This window comes from Vicugna pacos, chromosome 26 (genome assembly GCF_048564905.1).
Source record: "Vicugna pacos chromosome 26, VicPac4, whole genome shotgun sequence".
NCBI classification, from domain to species: domain Eukaryota; kingdom Metazoa; phylum Chordata; class Mammalia; order Artiodactyla; family Camelidae; genus Vicugna; species Vicugna pacos.
This window is the reverse complement of record NC_133012.1, coordinates 19728342-19752381: the sequence shown is the minus strand read 5'-3', so window position 1 is coordinate 19752381 and position 24040 is coordinate 19728342. Positions and strand designations below refer to the sequence as shown.

The following is a 24040-nucleotide window of genomic DNA, read 5'->3' as shown; positions in this document are numbered from 1 at the left end:
GGATAAGAAAGGATGAAGAGGGAGAAGGGGAAATGGGAAGGAAGAAGAGAGGGAGGAGAGGGATAGCTTGGCCATGTTTGGAAAAAGAACATGTTTTTTGTTATCTTCTCCCTTCTTCCTCCTGCCCATGCCTCTGCCCCTCTGTGTCCTTGCTCTCAGAGCATCAGTGCGCAGATGCTGTCTGAGCTCCCACTCTGCACTTCATCAGGTACAGGAGGCTAAAAAATGGCCTCCTAAAGACACCCACGTCCTAATTCCAGGAACCTATGAACGCTATATGGCCAAAAAAAGGACTTTGCAGATTTGATCAAGTTAAGGGGTTTGAGATGGGAAGATTAGCTAGGTTGGCCCTAAATGGAACCATAAGTTTCCTCATGAGAGAGGAGCAGAGAGAGATTTGACACAGAAGAGTAGGGGTGACATCATTGTGACCACAGAGGTGGGGACTAAAGTAATGCGACCACAAGCCAAGGAATGCTGGCAGCCATGAAGTTCCCCAGTGATCACTTCTGGATGTTGCTCAAGTTAACACAGAGCAAAGGGCTGGAATTATCATCCCCCAAAGAAAAGCCAAAGCCTGCAATGGACACCATTTACAACGTCTGTAATGTATTTTCTAAGTGATGTTAACATCAAAATATAGAAAACAACTCCTTCATCTATGCTGCAGTCTCCCTAAGAGTGTTCTTCCTCAATAGTTGTATTTACATTTCCCCTAGTTCTTTCAAAAGTTCAAAAAAAAAAGGGTAAAATATGACCATATGGGGCCCTGTGAGAGACTGCCAATCATCCTCAAAGTCTCTCTCCCAATTTTCCTTCATTCACCAAAACTACATTGAGCATCTACTACTTGCAAATTCTGGGAAGACATGCAGGAAATCAATCTTCACATATAGGAGACAGTACTTAAGGAAAATATTGCAAACACCCCAGAGGACAGTTGAACAAGCAGTGCTACAAAGTCTCCCTTGTTCATGGGAAGCCTTTCAATCCAAGCAGCTAATTAATTACCCTGATGATGGCCTGAAAGTGCCCTTCACCTTCGCTGCTGTCGTTCTAGGGTGCTCGTTCCCACCTGGGGTTTGCCACATGGCAGCCTTCAGCTGTGAAATACCAAATGGTGGCCTCCAACTTCAGCTAGAGCAGTGCTTCTCAAACTTCAAAGTGCACGTGAATCAGCTGGGGAATCTTGTTTCAAAGCAGATTCTGAATTGCTTAGGTCAGGGAAGGACCCTGAGGTTCTGCATTTCTAATGAACTCCCAGGTGACAACTACACTGCTGGGTAGAGCACTTCATTTTTACTTAAAATAAACCAAATTCTGAAAGCATCAGATTCTAGTGGCATTTCAAGACTTTCCATAGGACAGAGAAGCTGGAAGCATTTGAACCTTCGGATAGAGGGCGGTGCTGATTACCAACTGTTGTTTCAGAGCTGCGGCCTCACTCACCAAAAACTGCCAGGTACTAGACCTAAAAACAGAGCTAGAAAGCAAAGAACTAAACTGTGTCAGAGACAGAAACAAAGGAGATGAAGACCGAAGTCCTGGGAAATCACTCTATTATGGATACAGCTTTCCCAAGTCTCGGGACTCCTTTCAGACATGGCTTCAGGTGACAGCAGACACCTTCGATGTGTGTCCTCATGGTTGGAGAGACTGCTATGATCCCCGGTCCCTCTCATTGTCACCTGGCTGACAAGCACCATCGCCTGTCACATACTTCCTGCTGATGTCCTTGTTGAGTTGAGAATTCTACTAGCGATCAGAGGAAGCAGAGTCATCTGGGGTGCTGAGTAAGGAAAAGTCTAGAGAAGTCGCCAACCCAACAGGATATCTCAAGCACACCTGCAAGAATGGGCGTTGAGAGTGACGGCTGTGTTGAGGCTACCATACTGGAGTCATGAGTACCAACATTTTCTTCTTTACTAGAGTACAAGCCCCTGGGCCGTGTTCCTTTCTGCTTGGTGTTCCCAATCTCTGGCTCACATAAGTGCCCACAACATGCTCCTATCCCTGGACTTGTGAGAAGCAGGACCATGTGGATGGGGACTCAGGGATGCAGCTGAGGCCTCTGACAATGGTCACACCAGCCAAAGGCAGGAGACATCCTACAGAATGTCTGCCAGTTCTAAATCACAGCGCCCCTGCCTGGACTCTCCTCCACAGTAACAGAGGAGTAAACTGAGGCAGTCAGCTTGGGAGGTCACAGTAAATCAACAAATACTTATGATAGCAGCATGCTGGGTGCCATTGTCATTCCCAGGTCTCCTTGTGGCTCTTTAGAATCTCCGGTGGGAAAGTGGTGTGTTGAATTTGATGCTCTTCTAGGCTCCTTTCAGAGGAAACCTCCTGCAGTCCCACATTCTGCGATCCTATTCACCTCAGAAATCGAGCTGGGTTTCCTCTGGGCCTTGTCCTGCTGGTACCTCAGAAGTTCAGGACAGTCAGCCGCTGCTGGGTCTTCTCCACTCTCAGACAAGACTCCTTACACTTCCTCACTTGAAAACAACCCCAGTCCTGCAAGTGAATCTACAACGTCTGTATTAGAGGTGAGAGGGAGAGGGAGAGGTCTGAAATCACCCAGAACGTTTAGTCTTACAGCAATTTGGTTAAAATTGTTTCTTCCCTTTCATTTTCCCTTCCACTTCCCAAGCTCTTAAGTCCTCAGTTTCTAGAATTGGAAAGAAACACAAAAGAATCCATCTTTCCACATTTGGAAGCTATATGTCAAATCTATGTTGCTAAAGAAAAAAAAAGGCAATAGTAAAAATAACAATATCAGCAACAATAATAAATATTTTCTGCTTATGATTGGCTATATTCTCCAACAAAGGTCTTCAGATGCCAGGAGTCTCAGTGCAGACTAATATTTATACAGCATCGCCTAATTTCTAAGTACTCTTATTTCCTACCTTTGTTTTAAGCTGATGCTAATGTTCGAACCACTTGAAATGACCATGATGTTGAGTTGAAAGGCTTCTGCAATTAGAGCCTTTTTCAGCCTCACACACCCTGGGAGACACAACTGATCACCAAGCACTAGGTGATGTCACCAGTGAGAGGGGGCACCTAAAGGCCTTCATCATTTGCCTAATTTTGGTCAATTTAACAAACCTCAGGTGAAACTACTGGAGCTTTTTTAGGGAGAGTGAAGCTTTCTTAGGAATGAGAACAAATATGAAATGAATGAAAATATCACACAACTGCACAAGCCCCACAAAACACCACTGCAGCAGTGATTTCTGGGTAAAGTAAAACTATTAATTGATTTGAAAAGCCTTCTTTTAGGTGCCTTGCCTATATTTACTTCCTTCATTCCACTGGCCACCTTGTGACCTAGTAGATACAGTAGTTATCTCCAATTTACAGCAGAGGAAACTGAGGCACAGCAAGATTCAGTGACTAGCCCAAGTCTCTCCAAGCTGGAGGTGGTGGAGCTGGAATTTGAACGACTGTCTTGGCTCCAGCGACCACAGCTCTTCCGTACTCTGCTCTCATTTTGAATGGAAACTAAGTCACCATCAGGAAACACTTTCTCACTATCCTGGGGAGAAGGATTACAGGGAAGGTGACTATGAGGGTCCCAGCGCCCCACCTTCTGGGAGCGCGATTCAAGCCTTTAGGCAGGAAGGGAGAAATGAAACACATCCTTCCCCTCATCACAACTGGAAGAGGCAGTTCCCAGTCTCTGGGAGGACCTAGTGAGGATGGTTGCCCCTCCACCCCATTTCCACCCACTTGCCTACCTTCACCTGGGCCCCCCCAAGCTACACACGGAAACTTGCAGCCCTGGACAAGCTCTAGAGCCCAGCTCCTGAGCAAACACGGGAAATTAAACAGTTTGCACTGAATGAAATTTGGCCATGGAAGGTGCGTGCAGCTGGCGGTTAACACCAGCAGTAAGAGGATCAACTCCCAGTCCGCTGGCTTAAAAAGGGGGTGGGGGTGAGAAGTGTGCGCGCTTCCTTTTACCCATTCACTTTAGTTAATTTGGATGATAAGGGTTCATGTTTAATCCCTTTGTGTGTGAGTGAATATACTGAAATCGACAACCCCTGAGAGGGCACCAGCGGCTGGCAGAGCAACCTGCAGGAGGGTGCGGGTCGTGTCCAATCTGGCGTGAAGTAGAAAAGAAATGTCCTGAGGAGGCTGAAAGCGAGACAGAGGGGGACACCCTGGGGTGCATGGTGCAGACCGAGGGCCCACCGAGGGCCCAACACCTCCCAGGCCACAGCAGGTGGGCCGTTTGCTTCCCCAAGGCCTGGTGCCCCAGGCCCACCTCTGCGCCCTTGGAGATCCCTAGGTGCCACTGGTGAGCAAGGCTCCCCGCTAGCCACCTCTGCCAAGGACTAAGGACACCCAAAGGGAGAGTCGGGCCCTACCATAATCCAGCAGAATAGAAAGTGTTTAGGTGAGGGGGAGAGCAGAAAGGGAGGGAAAGTTCTGTAAGGAGAGGTCTCAGTTGTTGTCAGATGGAACAGATTAGAAAAAGGTGAGAGCTCGGTGGCTCTAGAGCAGGTCATAAAACAAAAACCATTTTTATAGTTTCCATCTGCAACAAAGCTCACCCCCCACCCACAGCCTGCAAGCGTGAATCCCCCAGAGTGCGAGTTCCAAGGCAGCAAATGTGAGCGAGGCCTGGCGATGGGGGAGGAGGCCCCCGGCTGCTGGGCCCGGCTGCCCGCAGAGGCGCAGGCGGAGCAGAGCTCCCAGCCGTCGCCGCCCCCCTCCTTCCCCTCGGGCCCGTCCAGCAAATTTCCTCCCTCGTTTCTGTTCGTGCTTTCCCTCCCTCCTCCTCCCCCGATATATTCGCTCTCTAAAACCATAAAAAAGAGATCAACTTCCCTAACTTCACGGAGCCCTTTTCAGTGACAAATATTGATGCCCAAAGTGTCTGCGCTCTCCCGCCCCCAAACGTTAAGAAAAGGCGCCCGCGAAAGGGGGACATAAAAAGTTAACAATGCTGTGAAAATATGTTTGCAGAAAATAGACAATCGTTGGATTAAACGTATTCAAGTATGAAATAATGCCTTTTTGTGTCAAAACTTGGGCGATGGGCGGGTACAAAAGTTCCCTGTGGCAGCTACTTGCTCCCTTTGTGAGCCGTGCGCTTTGGCGTCTCCACTTGGGCGCATTACTTAGAGCCCTCTAAGCGCGATTGTTTCTCCCTTTCTAATGACATTTACCGGATCAAAACATGCTGTTAATTCGATCAGAAGGCTTCACCCTCCCTGACAAAGCCACAATAATTTCTCCTGAAGTTTGTTAAATTGACCAAAATTAGGCAAATGAATAGGGGTCTGTAGGCGCCCCCTCTCGCAGGTGACGTCGCATAATGCTCGCCTGGGCCAGCTGCATTCCCCCTTTTCTTCTTGGCCCACTCTTCTCCGTGTTGCCCCCAATCCTCTCACCACCCCCTTCACACACACACACACACACACACACACACACACATGCACACACGCCTGCCTGTCTCTCCTCCCCCACCCTCTGGCATTATTAAAATTTAGCCCAATGAAACTATTCATACTTTTCAATGGACATTTTCCGTATAGGATAATAGGCTACAAATTGAGCCTCTTCCCCCCGCGAAGAGAGAGCCCGAGCGGGGGAGAAAAGAAAGCCAGCGACGTGGTCAGGGAGTAGGGGGGAGCGTCGCGTGCCAAAGACCTGCGGGAGGGGCGAGGCGAGGCTGGAGCCTCGTGTGCCAGCCGCAGCCCCACACCTGCCGGGATGTCCGGACAAATGAAGCGGTGTAAACAAAAAGGGGGGAGATGGACGTGTCGCCAAGTCGTGTGAGAAAAGCCTGGGAACAAACGGGGCGCCTCCGTCTCCAAGAGCTCTCCCTTGAACCCGGCGGAACAGCCTATTAAAGGCTTACTTAATTGCTTTAATGACTCTGGACAGGCTTTAAAACGCATTCGGCGCTGGGACCGCGGGCTTGCTGGGATTTGTAAACAGGCAATCGTGTGAGACTCAGCGGTGGGACTAAAGGAGGCGACACTGTTTTGTGAGGGTCCTCGCCCCCCGGTGCCCGCGGCTGCTGCGCCCCTGCGCTCCCTCGACCGCCGGCGTGGGTTTTACCGCCTCCTTTCCCGCCCCGGCTGTTGCCATGCAAATGTTACTCCCCCGCCGGTCACGTGTCCTTTGAAGGGCCACGTGGATTAACAAAGCTGATCTGCCCCCAGCTCGCCCCCCTCGGCTGCTAATTTTTTTTTTCTCTTAACTTTTTAAAAACTGATCTTGAATGCATGCATCCCCCAAACGCAGCTCCCCTAATCCTATGGAATAATTCAACTCGTGAATGCACTTGGAGCCCTAGATGACCGCTTTATAAGGCAGCCCCTCGTAGTTGGGAGGCTACAGTCTACCTGGGACACTCGAGGAGGCACACGAGGCGAAAAGTGGACGGGTGCCTCTCGCCACCGCCTCTCCCGAGGGCGCGTACTGACCAGGATGTCAGACAAGCTCAAAGAACGCAAAGTGAGTTCGCTGAGCCCAGGTGGCTCTTGCGCCCTCATGGCGGGGGCGTCTGACTCTCAAGCCACCACCTGACTGGATCGAGAGGAATTCTGAGTGGTTTGGGAAAGGAATGAGGATAGAGGGAGGAGACTCCTCAGTCGCGGAGGAGCCCACGCCCGGAGGCTGGTGGCCACTTCCCCACTGCCCTGGCGCTCAGCGCGTTGGTGTGGCCCAGCGGAGGTTGGAAGGGGAGCGCACCAGCGCGGGTGTGAGAAGGCAGAGCTATGTGACTCGGTGTGAAGGGGCAGGGGCCTGGGACTGTCCCTGGGCAGCGCTGGGGGCTGGGAGACGGCTGGCACAGCCCTGCCTTTGACGACTCCCTAGGCAAAGCCATCCTAAATGTACAAACCTCTGTTCGCAGAGAACCCCCGTTTCCCACAAAGTGATAGAAAAGCGGAGAAGGGACCGGATTAACCGCTGTCTGAACGAGCTGGGCAAGACGGTGCCCATGGCCCTGGCGAAGCAGGTAACATCAGCTGCCAAGAGAAAGATGCCGGCACTGGGGATCCTCTACTGCCGCTCTTGGCAGTAATTCCGGGAGTCTGGAGCCAGAGAGGGCCTTACGTGTGGGCTTCCCTCCCTCGGTGCCTGAGCTCTGAGTGAGCCGCAGGCTGCCCTCGTGCAGATCCACAGGAGCGCCCAGTTCGCTGGTCCTCTAGGGATAAAACCTTGCACCCGGCCTGCAGGGGTTGGCCGGCCCTCGCTGGGCCGCTACGAGGAGCCCTTCCTCCTTTTGCAGAGTTCCGGGAAGCTGGAGAAGGCAGAGATCCTCGAGATGACCGTACAGTACCTGAGAGCCCTGCACTCCGCTGATTTTCCCCGGGGAAGGGAAAAAGGTGGGCACGGGTTAGGCAAAAAGGAACCTGGACAGGGACCGTGCACCACACAGAGACCTGGGAGTAGGGGTGGGAGTGAAAGGATCTCCTCTCTGGACTCTGTCCTAGCTGGGGAGGCCCGGGGTCCTGTGAAAGCTAAGGGAACTAGAGAACAGGTGTCTGGGGATGGGGGGGGGGGGGATACAGGTTCCGCCGCCTCCTTTCAGGTGGGGAGCGGGGGGCTCAGCCTCTTAAGGAAAAGGAGGTCGCTAGCTTGCACTTTTCCAGTCTCCAGGCTAGGAAAAAGGGAAGACGGGCCTCAAATGGGGACTCTGACCAGAAAACTGGTCGGGAAGAGGCCGCTCATGATTTTTTCCTTTCCACGGCTTTTCTCGCCCCTCCAGCAGAATTGCTAGCGGAGTTTGCCAACTATTTCCACTACGGCTACCACGAGTGCATGAAGAACCTGGTGCATTACCTCACCACCGTGGAGAGGATGGAGACTAAGGACACCAAGTACGCGCGCATCCTCGCCTTCCTGCAGTCCAAGGCCCGCTTGGGCGCCGAGCCCGCCCTCCAGCCGGTGGGTTCGCTCCCGGAGCCGGATTTCTCTTGCCAGCTGCACCCAGCGGGGCCGGAGTTCGCGGGACATAGCCCTGGTGAGGCGTCGGTGTTCCCGCAGGGCGCGGCCCCAGGGCCCTTCCCGTGGCCGCACGGCGCTGCCCGCAGCCCGGCGCTGCCCTACCTGCCCAGCGCGCCCGTGCCGCTCCCGAGCCCGGCGCAGCAGCACAGCCCCTTCCTGGCTCCCGTGCAGGGCCTGGACCGGCATTACCTCAACCTGATCGGCCACGCCCACCCCAACGCCCTCAACCTGCACACGTCCCAGCACCCTCCCGTACTTTGACGCCGACTCGCCCGAACATTTCTCTGCGCTTCGGGCGCTGCACCGGAGAAATACTGTATACTGTACAAGTGTAAATATTGTGCCGACAAAAAAAGCTGGGTGGGGGAAGGCCAAGAGCGAATTCGTCTTCTGAAGGATCGTCCCCTGGCAATAAACGTTTTCTGATAAGGACCCAGAGAGATGGATTTCTTGTTACCTTCTGCTCCTCCAAAGCTAATCCCCTCCGAGGTGTCGCGGGCGCAAGGCTGACAGGGGCAAAGGTGTCGGCCCTTAGTAATTTGGGTGGGGACAGGGGCGGGTCTTTGCAACGTCGCGGGAGGAGAGGCTAAATGGGGGCGTCGCTTCCGGGCTTGTTCTCTGCTACCCGGGGGCCCCAGACCCGCACCCTCCTCGCGCGCACCTTAGGCATCTGCCTCAGAGAAGAGTGGACACGAGGAACAGGGCCCTCGGTTCTCAGAAAATATAAATCGAAAGACCCGCCCCAAGCTGGCTTTGGCGGACTTTTCGCCAGCTCCGACCTGGGCGCCCTTCCCTAACCCAAGACAAGGCGCGGGGACACGCGCGCACCACGCGCCCGCTGGTCCGGAGCGCGGCAAAATACAGGCCAACGGGGTGCGTGACTAGGCTTACGGTCTCAACTTGTCTCGTAAAAAAATATGTAGAGGTAATTTACTAATATGGCTTAAAAACTCTCCGACGAAGTTTGTCTTTTAATGACAACTACTAGTTGGTGCTAGAGGGTTCAAGAAGCTGGCGTTTGCCTCTGGCGCACGGAACAGCTCAGCTTCCCGGCTCTAAGCTTCTTGGTGAGAGGCCAGCACCCACCAGGTTGGGAGACGCGCTCCCCTAGAGGATTGTTTCCTCTGTCCATCCCCACCCTCTGGCCACTGGTGCCGGTCGAGATGCTGGGTTCCCAGGCCTGGTAAGACAAGGGTTCCTTCTCCCCCTTTTTCTCGTCCCACCCAGAACATAGTGAGGAAAGCTTGGGGTCTAGGGGATACATGGCTAGTGATCTTAAAGGGGATTGCAGTTTCCAACGACAGGTGGATCTGCGTCTTAACTACAAAACAGCCGTATATTTAAAACAGAAAACTGAAATCAGTTTTTTCTAAGACACAAAGAGCAAAATGAGCCTCACTGTTTTATGTTAACTGGCAGAATAAACAAGGTATCCAACCAGTCAAAATTGTGCTTGTGAGAATTTAAAATTTTTCCTTCATTGATTTTTTTTCTATCCTTTTTTCTCTTCAATGCCCTTTAAATAATTTGAAGTTATGTAGCAGATTTTCCTGTTTCCTGAGGCCATTTGGCTGAACTAGGATGATTTGTCATCTCTTAGATTATCTGGAGGATAATAAATTAACTTATTCCACTTCTGTGGACAGAATTAAAGGGAGCTTGAACCCAGACTGTTTACTGAGGTCATGGGATAGGATGACCTGCAATTTGTAAACCATCAAACTTGATTACACAGAGATGGCCAAAAAAACCACACACACACACACACACACACACACACACACACACACAAACCCACTTCATTATGTTGTCCATAAAGTGAAACTTAAATCTTAAATGTGTATGTTTGGGGGGAATCTATAAACTTCAGGTCTTTCAAGTAGAGAGTTCTTGTCCTTGCATGCACCAAATGTTACTACAATACTTATCTATAAAATGTGAGATGCAAACAAGTATTCTCTCCCTTATGAACTGGTACAGTTGGAGCATGAAAGTCAGTGTAAGACCAGAGGCCATCCGGGTAACAAATATACATTAAGCAATGCAGGATGAAAACAAATTATGCAGAAATGGGAGAATGCATGGTGCCTATTATTGGAACACATGTCTTACACCCATTTTCATCAGCGCTGGATACAGAATATGAAGAAGGCCTTTCAGGCTTTTTTTCTCTGAGCATTAAGCCAATCTGAATTTCCTTTGGCAGTGAAGCATTAAAGATATAGTGTTACCCTGGAAATATAAATTATTAATATATTCAGCATTTTTGTCACTTCTCAACTGTTAACCAAATTAGACAAAACTTTCTTTTGCTAAGTAGATTTTCTCTTTGGGATTAGCTTTGGGAATGCACAGGGCCACCACAGTAAAAACTTTGGTCATTTACATATAATTTTGCAAACTTCCACTGGCCCATGACAGTCTTTGTACCTCAAATGTTGGTATTCTTGATTTTTTTTTTCTTTCTCATTTAACTGTGGAGGATAAAACCCTGCTTTGGCTTTACAATGACTTTAGGATAAAAGTCTCCCTCCCTTTCTCTTCCTCCCCCTTTCTCTCTCTCTGTCTGTCTGTATATGTTGTGTCTTTTTCTGAAAGCTTCTTCCAAAGTTCCAATTCTCCAAGCTCGGCCAAAAGTCAAACTTTGTAAAAGATTTAAAATGTCACTACAAAATGGAATCAATTCAAATGAGATTGTGACTTTAATGTGTTCTTCCTGCACTTTCTCTGAGAACACATTACTTTCAGCCTCTATCCCAAACCTCCCCACCTACTCCCCCGCTGTCTGAGTCTCTTACGCCCAATCCTCCACTCTTTCTTTTAAGTAAGTTGTATAGTAATGGTTTCCAAGAGAGGCTCAACCAAACCCAGAAATAACAAAAAACAAAAAACAGTTGGTTTGGCTGGAGGTGACCCATTGTGATGGCTCTGAAAGGGGCAACCTCTTGTTTCTTGGGCTTCATCCTTGAGTGGGTAAGTATAAAAATAATCATCCCCATGAAATCAAAGGTTTTCTCCAGAGGCTTGAGGAACAAAGCTGATGACTGGTGCTTTGGGTCGGTCCCTGTGGCTCTGTAGGGCTACAACTAGGAGCTTCCAGGCCGTCCAGCCGCCCCAGTAAAAGGGCGGTAATACAGAGCTCACTTGTGCTTCCAAGTGTTAGTGAGCAAACACAGCCCGCGTACCAGTGGGGGCCTTGCAGTCTGGCCTGCTAGATATCAGGCAAGGAAGGTGGGGGAGCAGCAAGCGCCTGGCTGACCCCACAAAGGCATGGAATTCCTAGGAATCTGGTAATGGGTATCTGCAGAGAGTAACACACCAAGAAAAGTAAGGCAAGACGGGGCATGTAGTAGGAGCTCAGTAAACATGTGCAGAATGACATCGCAGCACTGAGCCTCATGGGTTCTACATCTCCCCTGGACTTCCTGTTTCTGGCCCTTAGTCCCCTCCCCACTTCTGTATACCCACCCAAAAAATCTGTGGAGCAATCTATACTCATTCTGAGGTAGTCTCTGCCTTTGCCAAGAAATTCTACCTCGTAGTCTGGCAGCAGGAGACATGTTTGGTCTGCTTGGTTAAGGCAGTTAACTTTTCCTGAAGGCCCAGCTAAACACAGGCACCAAATACAGAATTTGAATTCAAAACTAGTCTGACGAAGGTTCTGCTTCTTCACATGGGGAAGATCCACGACTTGGCCGAGTCAGATTCTACCCTCCTCTTTTCTGCACCATTAGTTGTTCAAACTACGTGGATCTTCATTCCAGCTTTGCTGCCTACGATTCTGGGCAAATTGCTAAGCCTCTCTGCGTCTGTTTCCTCATCTATAATATAGAGACATTAAATGTGCATATACCTCATAGGGTTGCTAAGAGGATTAAATGAATGGGTATATTCAAAGCACCCTGGACAGAGCCTGGCCCATAGTGAATGTTCAATAAATGTTAGCTATTATAATAATTATCTATTCCTCCCTCCCTTCTCCCAAAGAGTCAGATCCTTGGGAGCACCTCAATCTAAAAAATAAAATGTCAAGGCAAATCATGAAAAAATCTTGAACCCCAGGGCTCCTCCTTAAATCCCAAGGCTTGTTCTGAAACAAGATAACATTCCTCATTTAGAGCAAGTGGGAGTAGGGAGCTCATATTCCATCCCATGGTCAATTTGGAGGCTACTCCAAGCTATAACTGGTAGTAAGAGCCCCTAATAACACTGGAATGCTAACTCCAAAGCTCTTTCATACACAGAAATCTGGCTTGATGTTACTTTACAATAGCTCTTACACCTGCATTCCCACAGTCTCAAAGTATACATTCTAATGCCTATTAACATACAGATTTCGGCTGTTGCAGACTCTTTTTTGGAACATGGAGTAAATAAATAAACTAATTCAATATTCTTTAAAAACACGTCCTCTGATAGCTTTATGTTCTTTTCAGCATTTACCCCCTTTTTTCCCATTCAAGTCTTTTTTTAAGCATACATTTAGCTCGTTTTGTTTGTTTTACGGGGGAGGGATGGTAATTGGGTTTATTCATTTATTTGTATTTGGAGGCAGTGCTGGGGATTGAACCCAGAACCTCGTGCATGTCAAGCATGTGCTCTACCACTTGAGCTATACCCTCCCCCCCATTCAAGGTTTTCATCCGTCCTATTTATCACCTCCTGGCTCCAGACTGAAAGCTCTGCTGCAGACCCCCAGCTCCCTGGGTCCTGACCCTTCACTCTCACTCCCTTTCTCACTTGGCCTTCATTTCTCCTCCTCTCTGGTTTCTGACTGTTTGGCTCCCAATATCCAATTCTCCATGGACCCATGCCCTGATATAAGAGTTATCTCCATGTTTGTGCCCCACATGGAGGGGTATTACTGGGGTAAAACTCTCAGCATCTCTCAGAAGCCTGTTCCTGTTCTTCAGCCATCCCATCGTAGGGAGTGGAAGGCAGACTCAAGCATACTCACCTTCCTCTTCCTGTCCACAGGAAGCAAGCCTTTCCTACGAGGCTGGTTGGAAGACTTCCAGCTCATCCTGGACTTTTGATGGGTAAGTTTGATCCTAAAGTGAAGTGCTGCAAGCCCACTCTCTGCACACAGAAGTCACATCCCCCAGTCAGTCACAGAATCGACGTTTTTATCTCCACCTGACACCTACATCTACATCCCAAATGATTCTGAGTAGAGGTGGGAGAAAAAATGATCTTTATTTATTAGATACCCTAAACCCCAGAGCCTGGGTGCCTACACATGTGCAGTCAGGAAGGTGGCCGTACACATACACCTGCATGCTGCAAGCAGCACAGGCGCAGGGCTGCTGTGTACACAGGTGCACACAGGAAAGCATGGACTGGGGCCAGAGGAAAGCACCGCCCCCAAAGAGAATGGCTAGGTTAAAGCTTGAGGGAGCCAACTATTTCTGGCTCACCTGGAAGACAAGAAGCAATCATTCAGAAGCTCTGCAAATCTGTCCAATTATAATCTTTGACAAACCCTCTGTATCGTGGGAAGAGCTGAAGCAAAGCAGAAGAGAGGCAGCAGACAGTGTTAAAGCCGAGCAGGGGCGTGAGAGACAACAAGAAAGTTACCAAAACCAGACACGGGGGTGGGAAAAGTGGGCACGAACTCTGGACTGAGTGATAAAGAGAGGGGGTGAGGAAAAAGGACCCATAAGAACTGGGAACCTGAGTACTTTTTGCTAGTCCCACCTAGCCTCATTATTATGTTTAGCTTAAAAGCAAGAGTCAACAAAAACATATTAGTTAAAGCTTTATAAATATGGTGAAACTTTCTTACTACAATATTTCTAGGAGCCCTTTGCAATGTTGGATGAAATAAAAGTAAGTCTCCCCTTGTCATATGCCCTTTGTCGTAGATAATCAGTAGAGGTCTTCCACATAAAAACACTTTCATTTCCACTCACTAAAATCAGAACTTTATTTTTTATATAAACATGATTTCTCTTTTATATTTATGTCAGACTATAAATCTGTGATCTAGCCCTGCTGGTCTTTCTAAATACAACCTAAAGTGTAATTAGTGAAGAAAAAGGCTGCTGTAAAGGGCAGCCATGGAGAGGATGTACATAAGTTTTAGGAGTACAAGTTACAACCCATCTGTCTACTTTTTGGATGTGTTTTGTGCCACGTATGTGGCACAGCCACAACTGCAACCCATATAGCCTCAGCAATACTGGGGAGGAAGCCTAGAAGGGCCAAATTCTGGGCACTTGGAGAAGCTGTTTGGAAAAAGTCAAATTGGAGGGAGGGTCATTTGCAAATGTATATTCTGGTCACAAGTAATACATTTATGAAAGCTTGAAGAATACCTGATTTCACAGTTGACCCTCAAACAACATGGATTTGAACTGTTTAAATGAGGCCTAACTCAGAAAGTTTGTCCAAAGTCACATAACTACTTTGTGGCAGAGCTAGGATTTGAACTATAATATGTTTGCTTCCTGATCCAGCACCCTTTCTTCTCTGCAACAACTGCCACAATCAAGAACATTTTCACACTTTCTTGGAATTGTAGAATTCAGATCTAAGTTATTAGGAATACTCTTCTTGTGTAAAGTTGTAGTCCTCCAGGACCTCAACATTGAGCAGGGATGTCCCAATGTATCTGGTGTCTAAAATTCAGGTTTTAAAAAATAATGTAACTTTAAAAAACTAATAACAAAAGCAATATATGCTCGTTGTAGAAAACTGGAAACACATAGGAAAGTATAAAGAGGATACACCAACGCTTATAATCCCACATTCTAATATAAGCAGAACATTTTTAGTATGTTTCCTTAAAACCTTTCTATGCACACACTAATTTTTAAATAAGTTTCAAATAGCTAATACATTTGTGTGGTACAAAATGTTAGAAGTACAAAAGGAGATACTGTCAAAAGTCTCCCTCCCACCTCTGACCCCAGCCATCCAGTGCCCTTCCTAGGAAGCAATCGCTATTTTTTTATGTATCCTTTAACAGAGAGTCCATGAATACACATAAACTGAATAATTTTTAAACTCTTTTTTAAAATGGTACTTTATTTTATGAGTAAATACAAACATATACCTAGGTTTCCTTACTCTCTAGACCTGACTCACTTCCATCTCCATGTAGCTTCATTCCACTTCCTTTCTCTCCAACTAAGTAACCATTATCCTAACTTTTGTAGAAATCATTTCTTTGGATTTTTTTTCAAAGTAGTTTTATCACCCAAATGTGCATCCCTGGCCAATACAGTTTTGTCTTGCTTCTTTAAAAATATTCAATATGTCTTCTAAATGTCTTTTAAGCTACAGATTCTCCCTCCATTCCTTTCGCTTTCTTACAACTACCTGCTGGGAAGCCAGGGCTGTCTGACCTGTAGTTCTGCAGAGACTGGATGTTGCTGCTCATGGGCTTGTGTGCAGCGCATCATGTTCCTCTGTCTTCCCCATCTGCAGCTAGATCCTGAGACTACACCAGACTCAGGTTTGACCCTTAACAAAACCAAGTACTTAAAAGGAAACTGGAGTGAATTATTAATAAGTCTTGAACTTCGCCTTTAGCCTCTTCAGAGTTATTCCCAGCTCTGCCTCTCTGCTCGGCTCTCCATTTCATCCTGCTCTCTGCTGTCAGTCACGGAGATGCTCACTGCATTTGCACACATCCTTCTTGGCTCTAACTGCTCACTGAACTAATAAGTTCCTCTGACTTGGAGAAAAATGACTCAGGCTCTCACTGCTTCAGGCAGAAGCTCCCCTGGCCCACTGAGTTTGGAGCTTCCAGTCCAGCCTACTCACTGACACCTCACCTACAAAGCTTCATGAAATTGAAGGACAACCTGTCTTCCACTCAGGTACACCAGCCTTTTCCCGTTTGTTTCCCAAATATTACTTTCAGTCATATTGAAGAAAAAAATGCCTTTAAAGTATTCCACTGATCTCATTTAAAATTCTGAAGTGTAGTTTTATGTCACCTTTTATCTCCTGGAAGCACTTATGGCCCTGAAGCATTTAAAACAACACACTAATTACTCATCATCGTCATCATATCCTATGATCCAGCTGATCAGAAATTAGGTTAGATCATGGCACTGGATAGCTTAGGATAGCCATTTTAATAATCAAAATTTTTGCAGCATTATTCTTTGAAGAAACAAAAGAACCTTAGCAATTCACGTTTCCCAAGGTGAAATAACAGATCCTATGTTTCAGATCAGACCGAGCCACAGGGCCATTCATGCTTAATACGGTAATGACCCGCCATTTAACTTGGTATCTTCCTCTCTCTCTTACCTACATATACAATACTACATCAAAACATTAAATCCTTCCACTTTTCTCCATGTTCTTTCTGACACTCTCATAGTCCAAGCCACTACTTCTCAGCCACAATATTGTCACAGTTTCCTAACTGATCTCCTAAGCTACACTTCTGGCTCCTCAAAATCTATTTCCACACAACAATCTGCACGGCCTTTTAAAATGAATTTAGATTGAATTTTCCTCCTCCACTAATTACTTCCATAACCTCTTGTCACTGCAGTAAAATCCAAACTCCTCACCACGTGGCAAGACTCTGTTCCCAACTCTTGTCCACCCCTCCAACCTCACTGCCTTCTGTTCTCCACGTGGGTCTCTATGTGCCAACCACCCTGGTCTTCCCTCAGTTCCTCAACTGCACTCAAGTCCTTCTCAGTGTGAGGCCTTCAAACATCCTTCCCGACTCCACTCTTCACTCTCTCATTGTCAGGCTTCAGCAACATCTTCCTGGACCACCCACACTTACTAAATATCTTGTAGAAGAAACCTGTTGCTTTTCTCCCTTCAAATTACTTATAATTATTTTAAATTATGGCAAAAACATACATAAAATTGATCAGTTTAACCATTTTTAAGTGTACTGCTCTATGGCATTCAGTACATTAACACTGCTGCAAAACTACCGCTGACCATCCGTCTCCAGCACTTTTCATCTTCCCTTACTGAAGCTCTGCACTCAGGAAACAATTCCTCATCCCTCCCTCCGCCTCATCCCTAGCAACCATCATTCTACTTTCCGTCTCTACAAAGTTGACTATTCTAGCATCTCAGACAAGTGGAGTTGCTCAATATTCCTCCTTCTGTGTCTGGCTTATTTCACTTAGCATATCTTCAAGGTTCATTCATGTTGCAGCATGTGTCAGAATTGCCTTCCTTTTTAAGGCTGAATAGTATTCCATTATATGTATATACCATTTTGTTTATCCATTCATCTGATACTTGGGTTGCTTCCACCTTTTGGCTATTGTGAATAATGCTGCTATGAACGTGGGTGTACAAGTATACATTCAAATCCTTGCTTTCCGTTCTTTTGGGTAGATACCCAAATGTGGAATCACTGGATCACATGGTAAAACTACTTTTGTGAGGAATCACACAGTTTTCCACAGTAGCTACATCATTTCACATTGCCACCAACAATGTACAAGGCTTCCATTCTCACCAATACTTGGTTCTTGTTTTTTAAAAAATAATAACCATCATAACGGGTGTGGAATAGAGTCTCACTGTGGTTTTGATTTGCATTTCCCTAATAATTAGTGATGTTGAGCATCGTTTCCTGTGGTTATTGGTCATTTGTATATCTTTCAGAAAATGTCTACTCAAGTTCTTTGCTCATTTTTAAATTGGGTTGTTTGGTTTTTATGTTGTTGAATTGTAGGAGCTCTTTATATATTCTAGATATTAACCTTTTATAAGATATATGATTTGCAAACATTTTCTCCTTTTCCTGAGGCTGTCTTTTCACTTTGTTGTGTTGTTGCAGGCATTAAAGTTTTAAATTTTGATGAAGTCCAATTTATCTATTTTTTTCTTTTGTTGTGCTTTTGATGTCATATCCAACAAATAATTAATAGTTTTAATTATACATTTATCCAAAACATTTTTTTCATAAATGCCTACCCTAATAGGCCGTAAGTTACACAAAGGCAGAAACCCCTGTTTGCCTACACTGGGGGTGGTAACTAGTTGGTGTTCCAATACATATTTGTTACCTGATGGATGCATATCTTCTGATGTTTTTAATATGTGATATATATAGTATGATACACTATTAACTTGTATAATTATGAAAGTATTGATTAATAAAAGTGATTTCTGTAAGATATTAAATTATCTTTAACATGAAAATTCATACTAAATTGAGACACATAACTGTGAATCAGACTACCTGTAAAGTTTCAAGAAGTGCTGAAGGAAAAAAATTTAACGAAACAGAAACAGTATCAATTGCTTATTATCTAAACATATTGTTTTTTTCCAAACCATTACGGATCAAAACCGAAATGACTAAAAACCCATCTTCCAGACTTTAGTCTGTCCACTTCAGACATTATGTAACTTCATGATTTATTTTTTCATTCTTCATTGGCAGTTTTCCAAAAGTGGTATAGACCTTCTTCTTACATCAAAGGAAGTGTACAGCCCCCTTGCACTAGCTTAAGTATTACACAGATAAAACACTAAAAGAGTCTTCCTTTCTGATTTTATAAACTTTCAGGAGAAAGTTAACAAGAATTAGTCCACCTCTTAGATCAAGAACCCCACAGTGACTTTAATTCTTTTACTTGGATGCTTCTCAGAATTAAAATTGAATGGGGCTTGTATCATCAGCTGCAAAACAGCAGGGGGAGCTCATGAGGTTTTTAAGGCAGCTATTACCAGCCACCCTTCCCCTCCAAAAAACATTGCATTAAGTGTAAACTGAACAGTACCACAGAGATACTCAAAGAGAAAAGGAAGCAAAAAATAAATAAATACAATGTCTTTTAATGAGAGGTGAAAATAGCCAAAGTCAATTATACAATAAAGGACTGATACAAACTATCACTTAATCCGGACCTACCAGCCCAGTTCTCAGGCTATCCTTACCTTCCCTAATAGCCCAATGTACCCCTGGGTGCTCAAGACCCCATCGCCGCTGTAGAGCCTTAACCAAACTTTTCATATGTCAAAACCAGACAGCTGGCTTAAAAACGATTGTGCTTAAGTTTCTAAGCATGTTTTTAAAATACACAGTGAAATTCTCTTCGGGAAACAGTTTAAATAGTGTAAAAAAAATTGGGCTGTAAACCACAGAATAATAAAAGAATACATGACATACAGTGCTTATTCACTGGAAAGAGTGACGGGAACCAGAAGCTACATACTGAGCTTTAAGGTCAGGATAAGAAGTCACTCCCTCTGTAAGAACAGGAGTGGTGTGACAAATGCGAACACTCTCCTATTTGGGAGAAATCACAAGTGACAGTTCTACTCGCCATGTTGTCCTTTGAACCTTAGCCCGGGAGACCAGAATCAATGTTCAGCATTAACAAGCCATCAGCAGAAACTTCAAATTATAGGTATCCTGAGGAACCATAGAAGAACACAAAAAGTCCCAGACAGAAATTCACTTAGAAACATACATAAGGACTTAATAAAACAAATAGCAAATTCACAAGGAACAACAGCCCTTAAACTTAGCGTTTAATAAGTCCCACAGTTATCAGGTAGATAGCTCTCTCCTCTCACATGGCTCAGTAACTGATAAATATCTGATAAAGCTTTTCTTGTGTGCTAAACGTACTGACTACACCAACCATCAGTTGAATAACAAACCCAGTGGCTACCCCTGTCATTCATCCCTCACTGCTGAATACATATACAAGGAAAGTGCCTATACTGAATGATCCTCTTCTGGTCAGGCAGGATTTTGGTCCAAGGACATGCTTACTGTTTTCCTATCACTATGGAAATAAGATCCAGAAAATGACCTGTAAGTCCAAATGAAGCTGGTGGCCTCTAGAAAGAACTCATTCATCTCTTTCCTTCTTTATTTCCTCACTCATCCTCCTTTGTTCTCCAGTAAGGATGGACTAGGACATTGCCTTACTCTGCCCCACAAGACCAAGGACATTTTACTGTTCAGTATAAGAGTGGATGAAATATTCTTTCTCTTGAGTTAAAAGTTCCTGATGTAAGTTTTGTCTAAGTGGGTGTTCACTGACTATGAGAAATGTTTAGGTAACGGGGTGTGACCAAGGACCGATGAGAAATAAAAGTATCCTATTCCTGCCTAAGACACCTGTTTTCAAGGGATTCTGGGGGAGATGTAGACAAAAATGATGAAACACAGAAAATAAAACACCTGAAAGGCGTAAGTCTACCCTAACTGCTAAAAGCAGAGCTTGAGTGAGCTAGGTTGAACTTGAAAATTTTCCTTTCACCAAGTCTGATCAGTGTAAACAGCAGAACCAAAGCAGGTTGTGAGAACAGATCAACCTACTTTCCCCAGAGCGCAAACCCAAGTAATAGGTCTATACTCCAAGGCACAGAGCCAGAGCATGTGCGGCCATTTCCAAAGAACCAAAGAGGGAATGACAGTGAAGGGGTGGAAAAGTGAGTGCACTTCAGGATTGCTGTGTACAACTGGACACGCTGGCACTGCACAAAGGCACCAGGAAACAGGGATCTGTGGGAGCTCAGAACCAGCCTGCACCCTAAGTGCTGTGTCCTGACATGAACTGTGGCCACCCAGGAGGTGGGGGATACCCTTTTTAACATCATACAAAGGTGACATTAGGCTAGAAGCTCTTTTGGACAGGCTCCTCCCCTGCTTCAATGAAACAGCCATGCACTTTATCAAGTATATTTAAATTTATCAAAGATTGACTTTTCAATGCACTTAGAACAGTCCTCACTAGTAAATCTTCATTGGAGATACAAGATCTTGCCATTCTTCTTATCAGTATCTTCCAGTTCTAGTTCCTTGACATTTTTCTGAGAATCTCCCACCTGCTCTTGACCCAACTCGTAAATATGTCTGAATGTTGGTCCTTTATCATCAGATACTAAAGTTTAGCTACTTAGCAAATGTGCTGATCTAATTGGTTTATAGAATCTCAAGCTAATGACGCTCAAGTCCTAGATACTAGTTTGATATCCATTTGTCGGTTTATATCTACGCCTGATAGTTTTGTTGCTGATTTATGCCTTCTGGCTGAGGAAGCAATCATGAAGTTAGGAGTAGGTACATGAAGGCTTCCCATAGTCTTAGGATTTAGAAAAGAGTCTTGGCATACTTTGTACAATGGCATACTTGGCATACTTCCATACAATGTAATACTTTTATTTATATAAATAATAAAGGGCATTATTTCATAGCATTTTTATCTTATTACCTTATTACTACTTATTACCTAATTACTACTTTATAATTACTTGTCATTACTTAAACATATGATCAATTAGAACATGTAAAAATAAACAGGATTCTCAATTAAAGAGAGCCAGGAGGCCAGGAGGGAGAGCTCTCATGCCCTAGGAGGACAGCAGAGCCCAACAGGAAGAAGGCTTCTTTCCTTGCCTGGCAAGAGTTCAGCCAATGAGAGGCTGTCACAACTCAGCCAATAAAAAGCCACTGTACTTGGAACTCTCAATTCCTCCAATGGACTCTTGGTTTACTATAACCCTCCCAACTTCCTTTTCCCCTCTTTAAAGGAGTTCTCCTCTTCTTGTTGCATAGGACCTTGCTCCTGGTTCACCATGGTTGCAGACCTGGAATCACAATTCTTTGCTGATCCCTAATAAGCCCATTTTTGCTGGAGAAATAACTGGAAGTCTATTTGTTTTAGGTCAACAGTACAAAGAAGAAAATCCCAAATTTTATAAAAATCAACTGTTGACCTTTTCATGTACATTCTTTACTCTCTGCTGTGTATATATGTATACACAATATTGTTACAAAATTCAAACTATACTTTCATTCTGGCAGGTAAATTACGGAAACAGAGAATGGAAGTAAGGTTTCCTTAAAAACTAATGCTATCTTGAGACTTATCCTGGGGAGGCTCAGAAGGGAACGTGACCAGGAAGGGAGACTAAGAGGGCTTCACTGCATCTATAAATTTTTTTTTTTTTGAAGAAAAGAGCTGAAGTAAATATGGCAAAATGTTAACGTCTATTGAATCTGAGTAGTAGGTAAATTAAGTGCTTGCTACATCACTTTCTATTTTTTCTGTAAATTTGCAATGTTTTATAACTTCCAAAATAAGGAAAATCTAGAACTGCCTAGCTTAGTGTTTTAGCAGTTCTACCATTTCTGGGGATCTCTGTTTGCTACAGTCTTCTTTCCGAGAGTGCAGACTCTTCTGTTTTTTCATAAATTGCTCTTCACAAAGCTCAGAAACATCCAATAGAGATTCATAAAAAAGACTGGGTAACTCTCTGCTTAAAAGACAGGTACAATCTCTTTAAAAAACCCCTTCTCCTTCTTTAGTAATATAAAATTGTGATTGCCCCAGTGTCTCACAGAGTGCCTAACATAACTGGAGAACAATGCACAATGAATACAAACTGGTAATGTAAGTGTTTGAAGTTATATTTTTTCTTTGCCATTACCATCCCAAGATGATGGACTTTCAGAGGATGAAAGTTTTTAAAAAATGGTTCAGAGATGACACAGACTGATGTTAATTCATGACTTTTGGTGCCTGCTGCCTGAAGGTTTGCTTGTGCTGGAAGGCCACTGACATACAAAATATAACTGTGGTCAGAGAGCTCCCCTTCCTGTGCATCACACATCACTGTGCTCTTCCAGAGCTTCCTGAGTTAAGGGGTTTCATTGACAAAGTCTCTTGATTTCACGTGGGGCCAAGACTATTTGCCTTTTTAGAATTCAGATGATGGAACCAAATACTTGAAGGACATTGACAGTTCAGCCTAGGTAATTTGTCCTTCTGGAAAATTGCTGAAATGCACCAAATATATGAAAATCCATTCCTAAAATTTTATCATATATATATATATGATATCTATATAAGTATCATATATATATGATATCTATATATAATATCTATCTATATATAAATTTATATATATCATATATATTATATATATGATATTATATGTTATATATATTATATATTATATATATGATATATATATATAATATAATATTATATATATATTAAAATATATATAATGAAACTTGAAAACTTAATTGTGTAGATTTCTATGTTGGTATTGGAGTTTACTTTTTGAAACTTTCATATGATACTACAATTCTCATTAACGCCTCTCTCAAGGACTCCAGAGACTCACTATTACTTAAAAGTAACAACTGTAGGACTCCACATAATATAGCAAGTTTTTATTCTATGGTCCAGAAGAAGGAAGGAGAAAAAAATGAAGGAAAAAAATCTTTTTGAAAATCCAAAAAAACTTTATCAGAACTATTGAAGACTACTGAACAACTGATTTAAAATATTTGTTAATTTTTCAATAAAAACAGAAGTGAGGAATGTGGTTCCCATTAAAGGCTATTATATTCAGCCAACACAAGGGCTAATTGCCTTCCCCTCCCCTACTGAAGGAGCTGACCACTTGGCAGTGGGGAGAATGACTAGTGGTGGGGGGGCAGTGGTGATACAGCATGAGGAGGCCCCAGCTACACAAGGTTAAGACCCAGCACAGACAGGACCACAGAGACTTGAGAATTAGCTGGAACTCCTGCTGCTGGGCCTACAGCCTAAATTGAATGTCCACCCTGAAAATGAAGAACTGGCAGTAACTAGCTGCTTTAAAAAAAGCAAAAAGCAATTCCTCACCCCTCCCCCACTGCCATCCCCCAATGAAGGCCAGCATCCTTTCTGAAAGACTGTGGGACAAACAGCTTGGGGCAACAGTGTGGGTGGGCAGGCACCACGACCTGGTGCTGTCATAGGCAAACTGACACGGTGCCTCGGGGGGTTAAAGGGGAGGTGGCCCAGCTCCTGCAGGACCTGGGAGATCTGGCACAGGCACACCCAAGTACACTGGATAAAGAGGCCACAAAAACATGGTACCCCTTAATGAGTTATTTTTGCGCTTGGGCTGCTTTAGTTGGCTAGTGACGAAAAACCTTCTAGGCTTTTGTGTAGAGAAACGGCAAGCACTTGCCATCCTTTTTTAGGAGGGTGCTAAAAAGAAGGCCTTTCGGAGTCTTCACGAGAGATGTGGATTTTAAGGGCGACCTCAGGTCATACAGAACTAATCAAGCGAAAACAATAAGAAAATGAGCTTGACA

General features: G+C 44.8%; 1 protein-coding gene and 1 long non-coding RNA gene across 4 annotated transcripts in view; one reads left to right on the top strand and one right to left on the bottom strand.

Moving 5' to 3' along the window:
- Positions 1-24040, bottom strand: part of LOC116285664 (uncharacterized) — a 70660-nt gene that overhangs the window by 15880 nt on the left and 30740 nt on the right. The gene's annotated exons all lie outside the window — the stretch shown is intronic.
- Positions 6022-8416, top strand: HELT (helt bHLH transcription factor). 2 transcript variants are annotated; one of them, XM_072950460.1, is made up of 4 exons: positions 6022-6483; positions 6884-6988; positions 7262-7358; positions 7745-8416. In XM_072950460.1, the coding sequence occupies exons 1-4, from the start codon at positions 6457-6459 to the stop codon at positions 8239-8241; spliced, it is 726 nt and encodes a 241-aa protein (XP_072806561.1). In that variant the 5' UTR covers positions 6022-6456; the 3' UTR covers positions 8242-8416. The 2 variants fall into 2 exon arrangements, with proteins under 2 accessions (XP_072806561.1, XP_031547182.2); XM_031691322.2 differs by having other exon boundaries at positions 7742-8416.